Raw genomic sequence first — 23,189 nt, 5'->3', positions numbered from 1 at the left:
ATATTAGACTTTTTGATGGTGCTAGGCTTGTATATGACTTTACCATACCTTTTTGGGCACTCAATGAATTATTTTGATGGTTTAGATGGTTTGATGGTTTGAATTGGTTTGATGGTTTAGATGGTTTGATGGTTTGAATTGGTTGGATGGTCTGATAGTTTGTTTCTTTCAAATATTGGTAAGTTTATTGCTTTATGGTCATCACTGAATAAACAAATCTGGACTAATGAATAAACATGAATTTTCTGTTCATCACTAACTAACCGAACAAATCTTCCTCGTTCAGCACTGTAAAATCGAATAAAACTGACTTATTCATCACTGCAATGTCAAACATTTGATGGTTTAGATGGTTTGAATTGGTTTGATGGTTTGATGGTTTGAATTGGTTTAATGGTTTGATAGTTTGTTTTTTTCAACTATTGGTAAGTTTATTGCTTTATGGTCATCACTGAATAAATAAAGATGGAAATAAACATGAATTTTCTGTTCATCACTAACTAACCGAACAAATCCTCATTGTTCAGCACTGTAGAACCGAATAAAACTGACTTATTCAGCACTGTAATGCCGAACAGGTAGTCTTAGTTTATCACTGTAATGCCGAACATTTGATGGTTTAGATGGTTTGATGGTTTGAATTGGTTTGATGGTTTGAAATGATTGGATGGTTTGATAGTTTGTTTGTTTCAAATATTAATAAGTTTATTGCTTTATGGTCATCACTGAATAAACAAATCTGGACTAATAAATAGACATGAATTTTCTGTTCATTATTGACTAACCGAATACTCTAATGCCGAACAGATGGTCTTCGTTTATCACTGTAATACCGAACATATATGGTTCATCACTGTGTAACTTGAATCCATTCCAATTCACTTTTTTCATCAACTTTAATTCAGTACAACACAGAAAATAACATTCATTTCAATTCAATGTTTACCATTCCAATTCATTAGAATAAAGAAAATAACATGAATTAAATCCATTCAAAATACATAACTTAAATCCATTCTAATTCGCTCTTTTCCATTCTAAGTTAGTTTAACAAAAAAAATTACATAACTGAAATCCATTCTAATTCTATTTCCTAGCTCACTCATATGACATTAGTCCTCATCCAGGTCTACTGTTTCAATTGTGGTGACGTCTAGATTGATGAGTGATTTGAAATGTTGCACTCTGGAACTGTATGCAACCTCCCAGCCTACTGCACAAGGGTCATGGTACCTCCGCCAGTTAGTTGCTATGGGTGGAATAGGATGACTAGGCTCCAAAATGAGCTACAAAAAAAAATAAAAAAAAATTAAAATGTACAAAAATGTTGTCGTTATTAAGAAATTTGTCGTTATAATATACAAGAATGTACAAAAATATTAGAATGTACAAAAATATTAGAAACCAATACTTGAACAAAATGGTTGTTGTTGACAAAGTCAATACATATCTCCTTGCGAGAGGCAACAAACGTCGGTATTGACCTAAGAGGGAGGAATGTCAAACATTGTTGCATAGACAAGTGGACCAAAACGACTTGGTAGAAAGACGATATAAGATGACCCATGTCAGGCATCGTCATCCACCGGTCCAACCCAGGGTTTGGTTCAAAATATGCCAAGATGTTGGTCAGGTCATCGATTCTCTCTTGTGATCCAAATAATTTCCTGTAGTGGTCATTATGCGCATGCAACTCTTTAAGTAAATCTTTTCTCACTTGTAACCATCATTCTTCTCCAAAACCCATCAAACCAGCAATAGCTCGAAACCCACAATTGTCATCTGCTGCAACATCCTTAATGTATTTAATATATCGTCTCAATTCAGAATGGAATGCCTCTAAAAAGCAATTTGGATTCAATGATCGAAGCTGGTGAACCTATCACAGGCCAATGCCAATGTTAGATAATAAAGTAGACAACATGACACAATTACATACCTCACTAGTAAACCATGTACCTTTTCTTTCTTCTTTGTTTTCACATTTTTTGTTGTTACACTCGCCTTGGCAATGACTCCGGGTGGATAACTATCTTGTGCTGAAGCAACTATTTCAAACGCAGATGGCTCATGACGAGTGGAGGCCTCAATCTTCAATTTTGGCCGACCCCGTGGATTAGACTTCACTTCCGGCTCAATCAAAAATGTACAATCAGGTTTGGCTAACTCCCTCAATTTTTGTAACAAAAACCTTTTCATATCTAGATCCACTTCCTCAAATCGTTTGGCAAACAATTCTAACTCAGGTGTACAAGTCCACTCTTCACTTACAGTGTGTGGGGTACTCAACATATCAAGCTTAGTCCAATATGAACAAACTGAAGAGAGAGGAATTGGCCGATTTTCCCTCATGTAATTTGGTATCTCATGTGCACATGGCAAACCATGAGTACGTCGAACAACACATCCACATGCCGTAATATCAATACCAACAGAAGATGCTCGTTTAGACTCAACCAATATGATCTCTAATGTAGAAATTGAGACATTACCACGAAGCTCCTTAAACTGCGCAGGTTTGAAATCATGTTGCACAACTAACTTGCTTTTCTCAAATGATGATTTTATTTCACTGTAAATTGTGTATCCTTGTCCAATTCGACTCAAAATTTCCTTGACTTGATCCAAGATATCTTTTAAGTTTTGCATGTGAACTCTCAACCCTATATATGAAAATAAACTGTTATAAAAATAATGTTATAAAAAACCAAACAACTAGTAAATTTAAATGTTCGTATTTACCTATTTGTTGTAGAATTTTCAAAGTGCATAAATGTGTCAGTCCAAGTGTAGACACCCCATTTTTGACCGACCTTAAGACTTAGACGTCACCGATCGAGCGCTTGGTGATGTTGCATAATGTGCTTGTTCAGAAGTTTTAGGGTCGCGGCCGTGAGCCCTGCCTCCGGACTTCCGAACCCTCTTCTGTGCCTTGTCTCGGTTTGCGAACCAGACTCGATTTTCTCTGTTTCTTTTCCTGAGGGAAGGGAGAGGTCCTGTAGACCATCTCTCAGTGGCCGTAGGCTACATTTTGTGGCCATAGGCCATTTTGCCCATTTCGGAGTCCGGTTTCCGGTTTTCGGAACCGTCAGGCCGTGTGCCTTGGTTCGGGACCGCTTAACCATCTCCTTTTGCTCCGGTTTTTGGCATACTTCCTATTTTCTCCCTTTTGAGGGACACCGGGGTTTCGGAAACCCACTTCGTGGTCGAACGCCACTTTCGGTGCTTAACAGCCCATTTTCGGGATCCCGAACTGCGTGTTTTGGTCCCCGAGCATTCGTTTTGCAACGGTTTTCGTTCATTTTTGGCAGGTACCTCTGTTTTATCACAGGGAAGGTCACTGAAGGGTGGGAGGCCAGCAATTGTTGCAGCAACCAGTTATCTCTCCTCCGGAGCCTCCCGGCGCCCGTTTTTCCAACTTCCGGGCTAATGTTGAATACCTTGGAGTTAATGTTGCCAACTTTCAACCACATATCTGTGATCTACACACATGGGAGGCCCCTAAAAGTTGGTGGCCGGCCATTAAGGTTACCTGACCCTTTTGACCCCTTTCTTTCGGGCTAATGTTGAACCTCTTGGGCCCACATTCTTGAACTTTGAACCACATATCTGTGATCTACACACATGAGAGGCCCCTAAAAGTTCATGGCCGGCCAGTAATTCAACTTGACCCTTTTGACCCCCTCTTTCCGAGCCAATGTTGAACCCCTTGGACCCACTTTCTCCAACTTTCAACCACATGGTTGTGTTGTACACACATAGGAGTACCTCCCCAGTTGCTGGCCGGCCAGAAAATATGATTGAACCTTTTGACCCCTAGCCGGCCGGCTAGGGGTTGTGGCCGGCCGGCCACCTGCAACAAAAGTGATAGGCTGGCCGTGTTCCTTGCACTGTGCACTTTACAGCTGTGGGGCAATATCCCCCAGATATTATCTGTATCCGGGGGATATTTTGTGGGGGAGTTTTCCTCTCCTTTTCTCCCACCTTTACACCCCCTTTTGAACCCTTATAACCAGCTGGTGGCCTCCTTTGTTGGGGTTAGAAAACTTCATCTTCAAGCTTCCATACTCAACTCCATCTTCATCCCTCTCAATTCTTCAAAAAACCCTAAGTCCTTAACCATCATTCCTTCTACACCACCAAGCTCTACCACCACCATCTCATTTCCAGCAACAAGGAAGGATTCTTGAAGGCCAAAGCAGCTGCAAATTCATCCAAGAAGCAACAAAAGTTTGAGTCTTCAAGGGTAAGTAATACTTTTACCCTTTTGACCCTTTTTCTTGATCTATTTGTAAGCCCCACTTCCTTTTTGTTTCAAGCTCCGGCCCTAACTGAAAAGGGCCCTATTTTGAGCTCATCTTCACCTTTCATTAAGGGCTCAACCCTGTTTGAGCCCTCCATGATACACTTGCTTCATTGACCCTCTTGTATGTCATAGTTTTACATGCTATTTTTGACCCATGAGAAATTTATTTTCGAGCATGTGGTAAACTGATATGAGGCTTATTTTGAGCCTCTCTTCAACATTGAAGAAGGGCTCAACATCATTTGGGACTTCCATGTTGTACCTCCCTTTATACTCCTCTTTTCTTCCCCATTCTTGCATGCAATGGCAGCCTACCATGCTTTTGTTTTTGGCCATTTTACAGTTCTGAAAAAGTTCTTATTTTGGTCCATACTTCATGTTTCATTTAGGTCCTTTCATGGTTTGGGGTCTCCATAGGTCACTTCATGTTATATCCCTCTTTTATTCCCCATTCTTGCATGTTTAGTTAGCCTACCATGCTTTTGTTTTTGGCCATTTTACAGTTCTAGAAAAGTGCTTATTTTGGTCCATTCTACATGTTTTGTTAAGGGTCTTTGGCTGCATGGTGATTATTTTGTATACCTCATGTTATAGCCATTTTTGAGCTTTATTTTGCATCACATTTCTATCATATTTGTATACCGATTTGAGGTCTTCCATATACTATAAATATTCATATTTTTGGTCCCTCTTCAGTGTTGTAGAAGGAAATTTTTCAGTTTGGGTTTTGCTTATACCACTTGCTTCATTACCCCTCTTTTGGCCCCTATTCTTGCATGCTATTTTTCCCCTACCTATACTTGCTGTTTGGCCATGTTTATAACTGTGAAAGTGCATCTTTTGGGACTGTCTAGCTTCTGTCTTTGAATTGCACGTCCATATTGTGCATGTTTGGCATAGCTATAGGCCATTTCGGGTGCCTAAATTCGCATTTCGGGACAATTCCTTGCATTTCATGTCATTTCGCCTCATTTCGGGACTGTTTTCCCCCACTTTTAGTGCTGAAATCCCATTACTATGTTTGCATATCATTTCCCATATCATTTCATCATATTTTGTCATCGCCTCGGTTTGCGTGCCCGTGTGCACGCATTTCGAGGCACTCCATTTTTATCCGCTGGCATCCTATGTGAGTGTGGTTGAGGCTCACTCATGTTGGTATAAGCCCATTTGTCATTTCCATGTCATTTCATCATATTTTGTCATCGCCTCGGTTTGCGTGCCCGTGTGCACGCATTTCGAGGCACTCCATTTTTATCCGCTGGCATCCTATGTGAGTGTGGTTGAGGCTCACTCATGTTGGTATAAGCCCATTTGTCATTTCCATGTCATTTCATCATATTTTGTCATCGCCTCAGTTTGCGTGCCCGTGTGCATGCATTTCGAGGCACTCCATTTTTATCCGCCGGCATCCTATGTGAGTGTGGCTGAGGCTCACTCATGTTGGTATAAGCCCATTTGTCATTTCCATGTCATTTCATCATATTCCGCCATTGCCTCGGTTTGCGTGCCCGTGTGCACGCATTTCGAGGCATCTCATTTTCATTGCATTTATCATTGCCTCGGTTTGCGTGCTCGCGTGCACGTATTTCAAGACACATATCATCGCCTCGGTTTGCGTGCCCGCGTGCACGTATTTCGAGACACCTGTCGTCGCCTCGGTTTGCGTGCCCACGTGCACGTATTTCGAGACACATATCATCGCCTCGATTTGCGTGCCCGCATGCACATATTTCGAGGCACCTCATTTTCAGTGCATTCTGTATTTTCTCGGTTTGCGTGCCCGTGTGCACGCATTTCGAGGCATTTCATTTCCATAGCATTGTATATGTTAGGATTGTATCTTAGTTGCATTTCACGCATATCATGCATATTGCATCATGTCCGGAATAGGAGTTAGCCCGGGCACGGGAAACGAGGTACATTTCGTACTCCGAGTGACGGAATGTGTCTCAATTCCCCAGTCGCCGACACTCCAGATTATCCATGATGGAGTTAGGTTTTAGCTGTAGTTTCATGTGCATTCATCCTATATTGAGTTGTGCATTTCGACTCCTCTGCCATCATGCCTCGGTATGCGTGATTGGTGGCACGAGGATCGATACATGCATATATCTGTGCAAATACATTGCTATGCCCCTTTCCTGCTCTCTGTTGCAGCAAAACGAAGAATCAGCAACCTTTTGGGGCTTGGCACACATTTCAAGAACAGGTGTAAACAGAGGCTAATTGGGGCATTCCGGTGGATTTCCGCGCAAGACAATCCGGACATGCATCATCTATCAGAAGCAAGGCAGTCCCTGGCTTGCACGCCAGTTTTATTTGCTTTCTTAGTTAATTCATTAATTAATTAGGATTTTGTAATATTTTGGACTGTAATATTCTTTTATTCGGGACTGTAATATTTGGACTGTATTATTTATTCGGACCCTCCGAGTGAGGGCGCAACTGTAATAAGTGTGCGTGTGTGTGATGTATGTCTTCCAACCCTACGTCTTTCTCCCTTTTATTTATCCGCTTACGATGGTTAGATTAGGGCATGTTTAAATTAGCATACAGTATGACAGCATGTTTGCATCATTCATCTGTATTGCATGCACCGGGCTCGGCGCATCATACTAACTGCATTGTATTTTTAATTTCAAAGTTGAATACATGATAGTTGTAACATTTCATATGCCATATTAGAATAGCCGAGCCTGCTATAATTGCATTTTTGCATGTGTTGCATTAGGCATTTCTGTATATTTAGGATCATGCATGATTTCTAATAAACTTCTTTTTTAGCTTGGAGTACTCGGTAAGCTTTATGCTTTAGCATCCTTGCATGCGTGTGAGTGACTGCCATGAATAGCATGCTTACCATGAGGCTATGTGCTTATCTGATATAACTGCCTGAATGCCTGTGGGTGAAGGTTGGGTTATTTGAATTGGAATAGATCATCAAATGTTTCAAGCCTACCTGCGGGTAGCAAACCATTTTCAAAGACAAGCATGAAATGTTTTGTTCCAATTCGGACGACCCGGTCTATATTTGTATGCTGTGAGCATCACATAGTAAACTAGGCTAATAACCGGAATAAGAACTCACAATGTTTTCAAAAATAGATATCATGGTTAGTAGAGGCCGGTCTATGACCGGGCGAGCGGGGGTGCTCACGAAGTGACCTTCCCCAATCGTACCCAAGTTCCCGAGCCGAGGCAACTTTGGTGATGACGGACACGTGGCCTCTTGGCACCGAGTCAGGGTTTCCTAAATTTCCCAAAATAAAATATTTAGGTGGCGACTCTGTATCTGGCAAAGCAGTCCATATTTGGCACTACTTTTTCAAAAAATCAGTTTCTCAAAATGATTTGCCAGATTTGGACTCTTTGGTTCAGATTAGGAACCCTGACATTTCAAGAGTCCGAGCTGTAGTGACTCCAAATGAACAGAACGGGAGCTTAACCCTCCCGGGGCGTTCGGGGGACGTCTACACCAAGCAGCCACAAATTTCGACTTGTATGTATCCAACCAAGGTGAGGTAACAAAATGAAGTGCATCTTGATAAGTACTGAATTCACTATATAACAAAGACAGTCGTTGCATGTGTACTTCTTCAGACGATGACATAACCAACATATTCCAACTCATTATAAACATTTCCCATTTATCCTTTGTCTCAAACATCTTTTTGCAATTAGCAAGCACATTTTTTCCAATATGCCATCTACACAACAAATTTGTAGTTGCAGAAAACACCGTACATATGGCATTCATAAGGGCCAATTCTCTATCTGTGACAATAACAGAAGGAAGAGTATTTTCATCCATGACACTACACAAAAGACCAAGTGCCCATGTATAATTATCCTCCTCCTCATACTAAAGGTATGCAAATGCAACTGAAAAGGTCATGTCTGTTGATGTCACACCTACAATCTCCAGAAGGGGCAACCAATATCGATTGGTCTTATAAGTACAATCCATTAACAATACTTTTGGAAATGCACGTAACAAATTCAAACTAGTAGGATGTGCAAAGAACAAATCAGTCACTGTCTCAGTATCTCCACAGCTTCTATGCCACTCAATGTACTTGTTCATCGCTAACTGACCTAATAGTTGTTGCATTTGAGATCTCCCAGCTTTCTCAACAGCTTTATACTTATGACGTGCATTGTAAATTGTCTTCATTGTGGAAGCATTTGCATCATCACGTTGTTTCAATGTGACCAATATCTCACTCGGTTGTACCATACTCTTCGACATGTCTACCAACAAAGAGGTTTCCTCATGTGACAACCTTCCAGCATAAGAATGACCCTCAAGATATTCTGCAGCTGAGTGATTATGCACACCACAAACAACTATCAAGATCCAGTCATCATTTGTGGCTAATTTTTTGCCCAGTAATAAAAAAGGACATTCACATTTTTTTGTACTAGTTAGTCTTGCTTTTTTTTGTCTTAGGCTTGCTGTTTTTTCGAGTGTCCCTATAAGATCCACTCCTCTCACAAGCTAAGCTAAGTCTTGGCTTTCTACCTCGAATACCACCCTCATCTGATTTCTGCACGACAATAACGAATCCATTTTTTCTTCCAACTTGACGTGCCTATCGAATTAACTCATCTCGACTCTTGAAAATCTGAAATAAATAAATAAATTAAACTAACCGATTATTGCACATAAGAAAGGTACATTACTTGTAAAACAATCAAAGACTCACCTCATGAGTAACAAATTCATTACTATAATCCATTACAAGTTCTGAATCAACCTTACTGCCTCTAGTCGAAGTATCACCCTGAAAACACGTGTGAATGTAATTTCAAAATTGAGAAAATGATGTTCATTTTAACAGTCCTGAAACAAATGGTTTTGTTCAGTTCAACAGTGACGAAAATGAAGATGATATTCGGTTGAATAGTACTGACTATCTGCATCAATGTTCGGAACCTGTGTATCGAACGAAAGGATTATGTTCAGTACTGTATTACTAAACATAATTCTAATAGTCATCAAATCAGTACCGAACAGCTCGAACGAAACAAGAACAACCGAAAACGACCGAGAATGTTAACACAAGATAGATAAACTTACCAATGGAACGTCGGTCTCACTAGAATTGTCCTCCTCCTCCTCCTCCTCCATTGCTCTACACAGTGACATAAGTGAAGCAAAACTTTCAAGTTCAATAGCGTTGATGATGGTGATGAAGATAACACATTCAGGATTTAAGATGATTATGAAAAATAATAGATTTAGAGTTTATGTTAGTTGCTTATGAAAAGTAATAGGTTTAGGGTTTACAAACATAGAATAGAATACGTATAGTTGGAGTTAGAGGTGGGAGTGGAGGTGGGGGTGGGGGTGGAGGTGGATGTCTAATATTATAGAGTATTAATTCTTATTGATAAGTAGGTATTTCATTTAATAATATTTTTTAATATAATTTTATTTTAGAGTATAATTATAATAAAAAAAATTATAAAATAGAGAGTCCAAATAATTTTGACAGGCGCTAGCAGCACCCTTTTTCTTTCCTATTTCGAATCCCTTTCCAAATTGCTCAGCCAAACACAGCGGAACATACCTTCATTTGTTGGGAGGGCTGAGTTTGTAGAGGATACCCTCTATGCCATTTACTGCACACTCGCTGCACTTGGGCCGACTTGTGAGTCCAAGCCTGAGGCTAGGGCTAAAGGATTGTTCGATCCTATGGCACTACTGTCATCGGATGTGGCTGATGTTATTGATGATCATTTTCGAGTAAAAGATCCTCGTCTTGCCTAGTTCACTTGGGAAATAGGATCTTCTCTTCTGTTATGTCTTGACTGGTGGTCTTCCAGACCCTAAAAACCCTTATCACGTGTACTTAGGAGATCCTTAAAAGCATGCAATTAGCATCATTACCTTTGAGGCTCTGATGTTGTTTGGGCGGGAATTTGGGAAGAGATTTGGAAAAAAAAAAGAAAATGTGTACGAAACTGGTCACATTACACCAAACTTTTTCATTTTTCTTTTTAAATTTCTTCTCAAATCTCCTCACCAAACACAGCATTGGGAAACCTATGCCGAATCTTCTAGTGAAGGAGACAGGACTTTCTTCAAGGCCAAATTGTTGAGCATTGCACAATTTGTTGCCAGAAGCAAATGTGGTGCCATTGCTGATGGAGGTTTTCTGCTAGGTTGCTTCTCAATTTGACAATTTCCATTGTAAGCTCATTTCGCTTCTTCTAACTCCATTCTGGTTTACATTTATATGCACAATTTGCTCCCTTATATGCTTTTCATTGGTAGAGAAAAAAATGATTTTTGTTTGCTTTTATTTATTTGTTAAGGTTCAATTATACTTGAGACACATTTCTAATAGATATAAGTATGTGAAGAGGAAAATCACAAAAATAAAAACAGAGGAAAACAAATTTAATGTTGTTTGATTATATTATCTAATTAAATGTCTCTTTTTCAGGTCTTGTGCTCTTTATTAATAAATTAGATTGCTTTTTGTAGTTTGTTCTAGCTAGTAAATATTGGTTTGTATGATTGATAACTGTTATTTTTGCAAGTTTCACTTGACCTTTTTTTGTTTACAGGATTTTTAGAAGTCAATTTTCTGATGTTTTGTGAATCGTTGATGGTTGCTGGGTTATAACCAAGGTTTTAAAAAGCGGCCGCAACCGTTACGTAACGCCGTTACGTAACGGTTGTGGTAGTTACCGCCACCCGTTACGGCCGTTTTTGCAGTGTGATTGAGATTCACAGGTGTATCGGCCGTAGCGGCTGCTATAGCAGTCGTAACGGTGCCGCAACGGCCTGTTAAGCACCGTTACGTAACGGTTCCGAATTGTTTCTTTCAAAAAAACACAAAAAAAAAAAAGTTGAAAATGGGGGAAGAGAGATAGAGAGAGAAGAAGGAAGATGGAGGAACAAGAGATAGAGAGAGAGAATAGGGAAGATGAAGAACATGTTATTGATTTGTTGAAGTTGTAAGACCTATGTTATTCTATTCAGCTATTATCATTCAACTATTTTGTTTGTGTCTATTTATATATTGTTTGAAAATAATAATAATAATAATAATAATAATAATAATAATAATAATAAGTGTGATCATTATCTATTTGGCTTGATTAATATATAGATATATATATTTAGACTTTTATTTATTCTTTTACTTTTGTCATTATTTATCTTATATATAATAGTTAGTGATTATTTTTTGTAAAATATAAAGTCATTAATTATTAAAATAAAATGTAAAAAACTCAATTATATTGATTTAAAAATATGAAATATATTGGATCAAACTTAAAAATTTATAAAAATTGATCAATATTTATTTTAAAACCCAATAAATATGATCATGGAAAAAAAATGTACATATCGGTAAGTTTTTTTCAAATTGTGCGAAAAATAAAAAAATTCACGATTCCGGTTACCGCAACCGTTACGCTACGGCCTTTACACCCCGCAACCGCAACCGCGCCACCGCCACCGTTACGGCAACCGCAACCGCTTTTCAGAACCTTGGTTATAACAGTTTTCTTTTCTACTCGATCCATTTCTCACGTGGTAAATAGGATTTCTGATTGTGACTAGTAGAGAAATACGTGTGTTGGATGTATTTATCAAAAAAATAAAAAAGAAAAAAAAATACGTGTGTTGCCTGTGGATTTGATTAAGGAAATAATTTAATCAACATTGGAAGATTTTATATTCAAATAGTTTTGTTGCTTGGATAACTATGCACTTTTAGAAATTGTCAAAATTTTCTTTTGCATCATTTTTGAACCTTGTAACTACAAGTTAAGACACCAAGAGGACAGATTGCTAATGCCACAAATGGCTTTATGGCACTGTGGATAATGGTTGACCATTTTAGAATTTAGGACTTAAAGAGGTTTTGATCCTAAACCTTAGAGGGAGCACACCCCCAAAACCCAATCGATTTTAGTTTTTCATACCCAAAATAAGTCATTTTGTGAAGATTTGAAATAGACAGTGTAAAAGAGTGCATGCTCTCATAACAGCAGGATGAGGTAACTTGTTGAGAGAATTGAGACACTGAACATCTGAAGGTATCCCACTTAGGCTTTTGTACATAATCTAATACAATAAATGAATTCCTCAAACAACCACAAAGAGGGTAAAGGTAGTTAGGGTAGATGTTACAAACATAATATCATACCACGAATGCACTCAAATGCCCTGTGCAACCATTAATATGGCTATCAAGCAAAACAGATTTTCTTGTCCAAGTGTCCGTCACAATCTCAAAAGCCTCAAGCAAGAAACAATGGTGACTCCATCTCCCAGCATCAAACCTGCAGATTTATAGCACCAGTGAAAACCATTTGAGGAATGGCAATGACAATGGTTACATCAAGAAATTAATAATAGAAACTTAATCAACTGGCAGTGCTAAATTTGAAACATCATGTAATTGAACAGAAGAAGAATTTCTAGTTTCCTCAGAACTCCATCAGACAACAACCAGCTCTGAAAATATCTTAACATCATTAGGCCTGCAGATTTATAGCACCACCATTGATTTTAAATACTAAATAGGTAGTTGAAGTCTCACCTAAGAGATTGAAATGCTCACACATCTTAGGGCATACAACAATAATGATTTTTTTATTTTATTTATTAGATGAATGTGCTGAACTTAAGTTGCAAACCAAGTTAAGTCCCATTAAATGATTTGCTCTTATAAGAAGCCAGTCAAGATTGACCGTATAGTTTTAAGATATCCAAGTGATACTTGGGGTAAGAAAATGAGTTGAAAATGAATTGGTATGTATTAGTTTTTTTGGTTTTCCCACCACTGTATAAGTAATTCCACTACCTCTTCATTTTCTTTTCCCTTGACAAATCCAAAATCCAAAATCCAAACATGTATAGCATTAGGTTTTAAAATTTCTGTAATAACCTACTCAATAGCATTGTCGCATTGCATCTAGAATTACATGTACAAAGCAGAAGCATTCAACTGGTGAAGAAAACTTCCTTTGATCCAGTAGAGTTTCAAATACAGAGATAAAGACATTATATCTTCTTCTATCTCAATCGTTTCTCATTTTATTTTTGATCTCAAAATCTTGTTTTGTGCACTTTATTTTACTGATTTCCTTCGATTTTCATCCCTCTAGGGCTTGTTCTTCATTGAGTCCAACCTGGACTTGCTGTGAGAGTTCACTCGAGATTTAGAGATTTCCATCGCTACACCAGTGTTTTAAAAGGCGAGCTTAGACGCAGCCTTGCTCTTCAAACAGGTCGAGTCAAGGCGCAATACGCAAGGCGCAGCTTAGGCGCTAAGGTGAGGGCTTTTTTTCGAGGCGCGAGGTGTGAGCTTCATGGGCTTTACCTATTTTTCTACTCCAATTGTTGATTAAATGCTTTTTTTGTGGGCATACCCACAGGGAATCAAATCTCTTCAATATAAAATGATCAAGCGTAGTCAAAAGAGAGCAGAAAGTGAAAAAAGATTTAATGTTATGCTTTATATCTTTTGTTGGATATTATATTTGTAGTTTTTAGAAGATCGAATGTTATGTTTAAAGATTATCTGAAATGGTTATGATTTTTGGAATTCTATAGATATTTGTTATGTTGAAAAGTTTGCCTATTTTATAATTTTGTTTTTCTTGTACTACTTGCGCCTCACCTCACACTTTGCGCTTAGGCTATAGGAGACCTTATCGCCTTGGTGCGCCTAGAGCCTTTTAAAACACCGCACTACACAATAATGATCTAGATCTGTGTTCCATTTACATAAACTCTTACTTAGCTTTCGATTTTCATCGGTAATCTAGGTGCTTGTCTCTTCCATAGGGACGAGTCAAACTTGGTTTGGATGATTTGGATCTGATCTAGGATTATGTTTCTCTCTCAGGTATGGGTTCTAGAGCTATTTTATATTTTTTAGTTCTCTCAGGTATTTGGCTTCAATATTTTTGATCTAGAGTTGTATTTGACTTAAATAGCTTTTCTTGTTTGTTCCACAAATAGGTAGCTAAGAAATTTGCTCCATGTTTTTCTCTCACTTTTTCTCTATTTCTTCTCTTTATTCCATGATCTTACTACATATGTGTGTTTATGTAGTTTTATATGTTCATCTATGAAATCTTTGGAGAACGTTAATCATATCTGGTTTTGTTGTGTTTTCTCAAACAAGGATCAGTGCTTAGATTGACGATTGGTCTTTCGTCATTTCCTTTTGATCATCCCACTTAGGTCACCCAAATCTGCTGATGTCCCACCCAGGTACTATTCGCTCCCTGACTCGCACGATTCTATTTTTTATGAGTATAAATGGAACATTTGATTTGTGCAATCTGTTGTCATTTAATTTTAGTTTGTCTGCAATTTTTCCTATGTAGCTCCTACCTGGAAGAGCCTTTTGGTTTGTTATTGTTCCTATATGAAGACCTGTAGATCCAATTCAGTGGAGGGTTGTCTTTTTATGACTTAATAGTCTCAATGTACCTTTGTCAGCGAAACACTGTAACTAGAATTTATTTATTTGCCAAAATAGCCTTTTGAGAAATAAGTTAAAATTGATCAAGAGTTGGTAGAACTGTTCAGCTTGTTGCTTATGTTTATTCTCATGCAAGTGCAATATATAAGGCATGAGGATCTTGCCTGCAAATTGGAAGTTTATGAATCCAGGAAATTGATCTCTCCATCTTTGTATCTTTTTTTTTTCATCAGTTTATCTTTGTAGTCTATGCTTCCTATCTTGTTTCAATTATGAGGTGTTTGCAAAAGGGAAAAAAAAAGAGGCCCTTGTTTTGGGTGTTAAATTTGTACCTGCAAATATTTTTTTTGTCGATAAGTACCTTCAAATGTTTTTAAAGCATTAATCTTTAATGATTGTTTTTGACTTACTTTTTAATAACACCAAAGAATCTTCAAGGAGTATTCATAACAGCTAATCAAGTAATTCCTCCAACTCCTTGATATGGGCTCTGACTTATTTTATAAATTTCCTAGGACTTCTTGACTTTTTATTTGGAGCTTTAGTAATTTATATATATATTTTGCTGCATTGTTTACTTTGATTTAAGACCTTGCGCTTTCACTTATGTGCATGGGAAAATATTGATTGTGTAAAAGTAATTTTTGTTTTGTTTGCAACAACTTAATGAGAGCCCAAACACATCTGCGTAGGGTTTTATACTATTTGTTAAAATTCACCTACTACACACCTACCACTACCACCTACTACACACTCACCTACTTCACCTACTCTCCACCTACTCCTCACCTACTACACACTCACCCTCCTCTATATATAGGAATCATGAATCATTGTAATAAATATAACATACATCAATCAATAATACATCAATTTTAACATGGTATCAGAGCTATAGGTTAAGCTCTTGGTGTTCTTCGCCTTCCGGCGGGCGGCAACCTTGCCTTGACTGCCCGCCGGATTTCATTTCCCAGTACAAATCATTACCCTCTCGAGTACGCCCACCAGCACCACCAAACAGTCCAATTTTTCCACCTCTTTGGTATGGTGCAAGGAGATCAACCACCTTGATTCCAGTAACAAGGATCTCTTGTTCAGTTGCTTGATCAACAAAGGCAGGAGCTTCTCGATGAATAGGCAAAAAGTGATCTGTTTTGATTTCGCCTCTCTCATCGATAGGCTCTCCAATAACATTCATGATACGACCAAGGGTGGCCCTGCCCACAGGTACAGTGATTCGAGAACCAGTGTTAAGAACTCTCTGACCTCGCACAAGCCCTTCAGTCCCATCCATAGCAATAGTCCTCACCATCTTCCCTCCCAAGTGCTGCGCCACCTCCAAAACCAACCGAATCGCGTTGTCGAGGACCTCCAAAGCCGTCCATATCGGCGGCAGGCCCTCCTCGAACCTTACGTCCACGACGGCGCCAATGACTTGACAGACGCTGCCGACGGCGCCAGCGCCGGTGAACTCGTCCAAGCTCTTTCCGGAGGGGGCGGCGGTGGTCTTGGGCTGTGGAGAATTGGAGGAGGGGGGAGACACGGTTTCTCTCTCTCTAAAGACCCACACCACACAAGGTTTCTGCGCTCCGTAATAGCTCCACAAAAGAAGAGCCAACAAGACTGTTGGGATTTGATCTGGTTCCTGGATTTGCTTCTGAGTTATCATGTAAAAATGATCTTATTCTTTCAGTGGTTTGAGCCATTGATGAGTCCACAGAGTTTTTTGAGAGGAACCGACAGAATTCTGAGAAGAAAATACATCATCTGTTTCTCTTCTGTCTCCCGTGAAACCTGCCACTGCTTCTGTGAGCTGCTTGGGGAATCTCTCCACGTGGTGCTGGATACACTTTTGGCCAAGACATATCTGAGCAATTCCACCATCCTTTTTCTTTTTCATTCTTTCCACACACTCCTGTTCCCCACTCAACTTTCTTTTTCTTTTTTCATTATTTTACTTCAATCTTTTGAAAAGAACACGAAACACAACTTGATTTGCACCCCAATAATCTTACTTTTCCATTAGTGGTAGGACCCGCCCAAACATTTTTTATCTTTTATATATATATATATATATATATATTTTTTTCTTCTTTCCACCGCCCAACTTCTCCTTGACCGTCAATTTTTTATCTTTTCTTTTGAACAAAAAAAAAAAAAAAAAAAAAAAAACACAAAACAAAAACAACATAAACAAATTCGTTTTATTCATGACCGGATCAACCCCGATCATCATTTTACACCACAAAAAAAAAAAAAAAAAAACAACAACAACAACAAAAAAAAAAAAAACACCACAACGGCTTTGTTTTCTTTTCTGCAGACGGCCACACCCCGACATCCCTTCTCTACTCTGCCGCCGGTCTTTTCTTCTTGCCTCCTTCCTGGGTGGCCCTTGCCGGTGTTGCCTCCGTGTTTCCCACGCCACTGGGCACCATCACTACTCCCTGCTCCTCCCCTGCAACATATGGCGGTCCTCCAAATCGGAACATCACGGTGGCCTTCCGCTTCAGCTCCTTGTTTTCCGCCTTTAGCACACTTATCTCTGCTCGCGCATCCTTATACATGCGCTGGAGCAGAGCCAGTTGGGCGTTTAACTGCTGCACCTCATTTGTCCTACTCTGCAGTCGGTGCGACAAATTTGTGACCGCAGTCATGGTTTCCACACATGACTTCAAAGTATACTGATTGGCCTCAATATTAGTTTGCACCGCCATTTTTTGCTCCACAGACCGCATCGGAAAGTTCAACGGAGCAAACCCTGCGGCGCTTGGTTGAGGTTCCAGGGCCACCGCACCAGTTATCTCTCTTGTAGACTCGTTGAGGTCGGGAAAGAGAGTGAGCAGACCACGGGAAGAAGAGGCCATGTTCTGGGTAGCTGAACGGGAAGAAGAGGCCATGTTTTTTGGGTTGCTGAGTGTTTCAGCGAAGCAGCGATTTCCGACTGGTACTTTCAGAGAAGGACTGGGCAACAGAGTGTTACAGCGTATCTCTCTCAGAAAAGGAAGAGTTTTTCAGAGGATTTTAGCAGGTTTTTTTGTCTCAGCCTCAGCCTCCGTCTTGGTTAAATAGCCGAGGCAGACACGCGCATCGCGCGCCACTTGACGCCAGACGACAAAACGGGCGCGCAAGCCAATGTGGTCACGCGTCTCGCCATCATGTCCGGCACACCTTTTTATGGAATGGGCACGCCTTTTTATGGATTTGGCACGCCTTTTGATGGCACGCATTTTTGAAAGATTGGGCACACCTTTTGAGGGTGCGACTTTTCATGGGTCCGACAGGACTCTGTAAACTATCCCGACATTGATTCCGGTTAGCTCCTTCATGGGTCCGACAAGACTCTGTAAACTGTCCCGACATTGATTCCGGTTAGCTCCTTCATGGGTCCGACAAGACTCTGTAAACTGTCCCGACATTGATTCCGGTTAGCTCCTTCCGGTTAGCTCCTTCATGGGTCCGACAAGACTCTGTAAACTGTCCCGACATTGATTCCGGTTAGTTTTTCCAACGGTCCGACATGACCCCCTAAACTGTCCCGACATTTGATTCCGGTTAGCTTCTCCATCGGTCCGGTGTGACCTCGTCAACTGTCCAGGCTTTATCTGCTACAACGGTTTGCCACAACCATACAGTGTCCTCTACAACGTTATGACACCACCATACCGTGGCTTCACCAACGGTCTGACACGACCATACAGTGTCTCCTATCCTCTTTTATTTTTATGTATTTTCTTGTTTTGTTACTCTCTTCAAACTCAAGTTGGTTAGTTCCTATCCCCCTTGAGTTTGCGGGGGCTGTTAAAATTCACCTACTACACACCTACCACTACCACCTACTACACACTCACCTACTTCACCTACTCTCCACCTACTCCTCACCTACTCCTCACCTACTACACACTCACCCTCCTCTATATATAGGAATCATGAATCATTGTAATAAATATAACATACATCAATCAATAATACATCAATTTTAACACTATTGATTATGAAAATTACGAAACTGTATCTTTTGTTTTGTTTTGTTTTTTTTTTGGTTCACAGACATCTAGAACTACTCTTTGTAATAGATATGTTATTTCATCGTCATGGTATGACAAATGGTGTAAATGTTGGCTTCGGTTATGGTCAAATCAGTGCCTTCTAAATTAATTTGGAAATGTGCCTTCTCAAAGATTGTTTCTGTACTGCACAATTATCCTTTGTTCTCTGAAATTTCATGTAACTGTCATGTTCAATTGGTAGTTTATTTTGTGTTAATGTGCAATGGCAACTTGTAGTTGCATTGTTTGCTGGATAATCTCTTATTTATGTACCAGCGCTTTCGTAGAGTTCCATAGTACTGAATTTATATGTGGAGTATCATCCATGATTCCAGTCCTTTTTTAAAGCTATGTTTGTGTATATATGTAATTCACTAGTTTTTGTGATCATGATTGGTTAGTGTTGAAGTGTAACACGAGACTATTTTTTGACACCTTTCCCCCTATTAAAATTTTACTTCATTAACTCATGACTAGATCCCACTTCATACTGAAATGGTCAACTAGTTTCATGCTAGTGCAATAAGGTGCTCAGGGCATTAAATTAGCAATAATTTGTACTTGAATTCTATGAGAAAATTGTTCCTCTCAATTGAGCTTGAATTCAGGGTTGTGAATGTTGTTGAACAATGGCATCACTTACCAACCTTTTGGAATTTTAAATATCCAGTGAAAGGTACCAATCCCATAAAGTATATTAAAGAATGAAGAAATCACAAGAATTGGTTAAAGCCCCATTTTAAGCCTTATTTCAAATGGGTATATGGTATTCAATCTTCTTAATTTATCATTGTTTGGTTTATGTTTTCATTTACTTTGTTTGTTTTCATGTTTTTGAGAAACAAAAATAGTGAAAGTTTCATTTACTTTGTTTCCACGTCTTAGACATACATATATAATATATTCACACCTACTCATGGCTTGTTTATGTTCTTTGAATGATTTTTAGTTGTTGCAAGGCATAGATTATATATTGGCGTATGATGTTACCTCATACTTATTTTGGATAAGATATGATAACTATGCTATGAAGGTATATTTCTCAATTTGGGCAATTATCATATTAGGTTCAGTTTATTAAAAATGTGCGTTCTTTTTTTTTTTTTTTTTTTTTTTGATAACCTAGGACACAACCCCTTTCAAGTTAGATTGGGCACCTATGGGATCCCCACCTAGTTAGATTAAACACCCAAACTAGGGGGTAATGAGATGCACCAATCCTCGTCACCTAGGAACGTGAATTTTTTTTTTTGCCAATATAAGATGCTAACAGATTATTATTAATAGGCATCTAATGCTTCAATGCTTTCTCATAAACTAGAATCCCAAATATCTTTCTTGAAAAACCAAAGGGTACAACCATTTGAGGTAAGCTCCAAGTTGAATGAGAAATTTTTAGCCTCCAAAATGTTATGCATTCAGAAAAAAATTTGCTGTCTTTGCAATTCCTGTTGTAGTATTAGATAACTTCCATAAATTTAAAATTATTTACCATGTTTTGAGTGGTCAGATTTTTAGGCTTGAGTTTTTCATCGATTACGATGTTGAACTATTCTATCAGATGATATTTTCAGGGTTACTGGTTTTTTGTGGCTGCTATTTTATAGCTGTTTCAGATAGTTTCTTTTCCATGCTTTCTTGATATGTATCTTCTTGTACCAATGATAAAATTGCTTACACACTAACATATAATTACTATTTGCAAAATCAGTATGCCTTTAGGATGTTTTGAGTAGTGAGGTTTTGTGGCTTGTGTTTTCCACTGACTCTACTGGTTTGAACTGGTTTAAAGTAATTTGAAGTTTGATTTTGCATCATGGTCATTTGACTCTTTGATGATCAAGAAGGGGTTTGACACAATTATTTTCTTTCCTAATGCTTGCTTATATTTATATTGGCAAAGGATTTTTGGTAACTTACCTTGGTTGTATCCAGAATGATCATGATCCATCCAAGTTAGTGGCAGAAACTCCATTTGAGCTACTAAGGTATTTGGTCTTGTAAGCCAAGAGTGTTCTTTCTTATAAATCTACTGTCCTTTCTTGGCATGATTTTCATGATTGTGTGTTCCAGATGGTTCAATGAAAATAACCATATGAAATCTTTTATTTTGTTGCTAAACCGTGGATGTTCTGTTGCAGCAAATAACAATTCCAGAAATCTGAGAAAATGATTGGTTCAGAAAACTTACAAATATTGTTATGGTGAGTATGTGTTTTTTTGTATCGTGTTGAGTGATAACTTGGATTATTTTTCTTCAATAGTGCTTAGCTTCATGACTGAATGAATGGGCATTGTATTCCATGTATGATATTCATATGCAAAGTGGATAAGCATCTTTTCTGTACCTAGTCTTTATTGTAGGCTGTGCAATAATTTTATTGAATTTTGACTCTGTATTGAGTGAGCAGATATATTTTGTTTTTTTGATAAATGTATTGAGTGAGCAGATATAGCTTGGCTGGTGGGCAATGTGGGCTACTTTTGCGTGTGATTGCATGATCGAACATGACTATTGCTGAGGTACGAGATCTGCCATTGGTACGCCTTCGATTTCTCTCTCACATCGTTTATACAGGTGGATTAACAACAATGGTTGACATGCCTCTTCATCCTTTTCCCTCTACAGTTTCTGGAGAAACTTTTGAACTCTAGGTATGGAGGGCTGACAATTAAAATTTTCATTTCTGACTATGGAGGCTACTTAAATCCTATTTGTATCTTTCTGTTTAGATATCATATTTTCTTTTCTTTTCTTTTGATTTTGACCTTTCTTTAGACTGCCATGAAGAATTTTTAATGGAGGAGTAACTTCCCTTTAAAACCATGTTCCATTTAATCGCTACAAAGAGGGAGATTAAAAAAGTCAAGGGAGAGGTGAGTCTTGAAAAGAAGAGTGCTAGTGGTTCTTCAAGAGCATTGATGGTAATGATTTTGTTGACACAGGAAAGGGGAAGCAACTGGGAACCTTCCTCATTCATGGTGGAGAATGATTTTTTGAAATGAGATATGCTACTTCCCCCTAATTGAGGCCCCCCAATTCCAACCCCAATAATGTGGAATTAGGGGGGCTAGAGATGAGAGAGAGAGGAGTGTGGGACTGCTTCACATGGGTCTTAACCACATCATTGGGGGTGGAATTGGGGGGACAAAATTAGGGCGATGAATCTCTTTCTTTTGAAACTATGAACTAGCACATATAATTTGTGGTAATTCTCATTGAAAAGGAATTGTTTTGTGAGATGGTTGGAAAAACATGGATGGGCAGGCAGGCTTTTGGGTTGTAATTAAGTGGATTGACCTTGGCCTCCCTCCTTGCAATAATATACCTTGTGTTTAAAAATAAAACCCTATTCCTTCTTATTCTAATTTAGAGCTGAGTCAATCCTGTCTTTTCTTCTCTTCTCTTTTCTTCTTTTCCACAGTAAACCCTTTTTTGTTTTGTTTTGTTCTTTTTTTTTTTTTTCCAAACCTTTCGTTTCAGAGAACCTGCCAGATGATTCATATGGAAGGTGTAGATCGATTCGAGTCTTTTCTCTCATGTTGGTTCGATTGATGATTCACATCTTTGCCTCATCTCGGTCTAATTGATCAATTCACGTCTTCACTCTCACCTTGCTCTGATCGATCAATTCACATTTTCACTCTCATCTCGGTCCAATTGAGAAGGCATATAAATAATGATGTAGATTATATTAGACATTTTAAAATATTATTCTCACTCCACTATTATGTTGTTTCTCATCATTTTGATGTGTAGGTGTTTTATGTTTTAGAGTAAGCAATGGCATTGGTGAAGCTTGGAAGACTGGGAACTTAGCTTAGCTATATTCAAGTCATCAATCAGAAATATTTTGTTCAACAGGCTGATAAGGCGGATAGTTATTTTTTTTCTTCTTACTAACTCTTCTACTCTTTGTGCAAACTTGCCTAGGTGGACCTTTATTATTGATGGCTTGTGACAGCAGCTAACCCGCCAAGATGGTATGGCATGGGTTTGTTTTTGTAAGAACGGAGTAGGAATTACACATTTTGCCCAAGCTCTTAAGTTGTCTACCTTGTCGTAATGGAAGCACAAACTTGCCTTGATGCAATGCAGTAGGTGGTGCAGAATCAATGGGGTGTGGATGATATTTTGACAGATTGTCAAATTCTTGTTGATGCACTCCAGGATGGAGGAGATGCTTATGATTCGGCATTAGGTTTTGTGTTGCGAGATATTAAGCATCATAGTTCTAAGTTTGTTTATTTATGTATTTTGAAAGTTCAGTGGTCATTGACAAGGCCAGCTCATGTTCTTGCAAAAAAGTATGTAAAAATGATGATGCTGTTTCTGTTAGTAATATATGAGAATGATTGTTTGTCATT

General features: G+C 38.6%; 3 protein-coding genes and 1 long non-coding RNA gene across 6 annotated transcripts; 1 reads left to right on the top strand and 3 right to left on the bottom strand.

Moving 5' to 3' along the window:
* Positions 1-1,112: 1,112 nt before the first annotated feature.
* LOC145800851 (uncharacterized) lies at positions 1,113-1,576 on the bottom strand. The gene is made up of 2 exons (XM_082890599.1): positions 1,412-1,576; positions 1,113-1,286 (listed from the first exon to the last, which is right to left on the bottom strand). Exons 1-2 carry the CDS (start codon positions 1,574-1,576, stop codon positions 1,113-1,115), a joined length of 339 nt encoding a protein of 112 aa, XP_082746725.1.
* A 150-nt stretch (positions 1,577-1,726) lies between these two features.
* Positions 1,727-8,120, bottom strand: LOC114319718 (uncharacterized). The gene is made up of 3 exons (XM_082890598.1): positions 7,862-8,120; positions 1,960-2,663; positions 1,727-1,879 (listed from the first exon to the last, which is right to left on the bottom strand). Exons 1-3 carry the CDS (start codon positions 8,118-8,120, stop codon positions 1,727-1,729), a joined length of 1,116 nt encoding a protein of 371 aa, XP_082746724.1.
* A 51-nt stretch (positions 8,121-8,171) lies between these two features.
* Positions 8,172-9,440, bottom strand: LOC145800850 (uncharacterized). The gene is made up of 4 exons (XM_082890597.1): positions 9,390-9,440; positions 9,016-9,093; positions 8,832-8,856; positions 8,172-8,629 (listed from the first exon to the last, which is right to left on the bottom strand). Exons 1-4 carry the CDS (start codon positions 9,438-9,440, stop codon positions 8,172-8,174), a joined length of 612 nt encoding a protein of 203 aa, XP_082746723.1.
* A 4,607-nt stretch (positions 9,441-14,047) lies between these two features.
* LOC145801424 (uncharacterized) lies at positions 14,048-23,189 on the top strand. Of its 3 annotated transcripts, XR_014342897.1 has the most exons (7): positions 14,048-14,187; positions 14,470-14,558; positions 20,757-20,809; positions 20,963-21,025; positions 21,272-21,362; positions 21,451-21,476; positions 22,756-23,189. It is a non-coding gene; the product is annotated as an uncharacterized LOC145801424 (long non-coding RNA). The 3 variants fall into 3 exon arrangements; XR_014342895.1 differs by lacking the exons at positions 14,048-14,187; positions 14,470-14,558 and having other exon boundaries at positions 19,912-20,809; XR_014342896.1 differs by lacking the exons at positions 14,048-14,187; positions 14,470-14,558; positions 21,451-21,476 and having other exon boundaries at positions 19,912-20,809.

This window comes from Camellia sinensis, chromosome 10 (assembly GCF_055761805.1).
Source record: "Camellia sinensis isolate YWXY chromosome 10, ASM5576180v1, whole genome shotgun sequence".
Lineage (NCBI taxonomy): Eukaryota > Viridiplantae > Streptophyta > Magnoliopsida > Ericales > Theaceae > Camellia > Camellia sinensis.
Note: the sequence above shows the minus strand (reverse complement) of the source record. Positions and strands in the feature narration are given on the sequence as shown.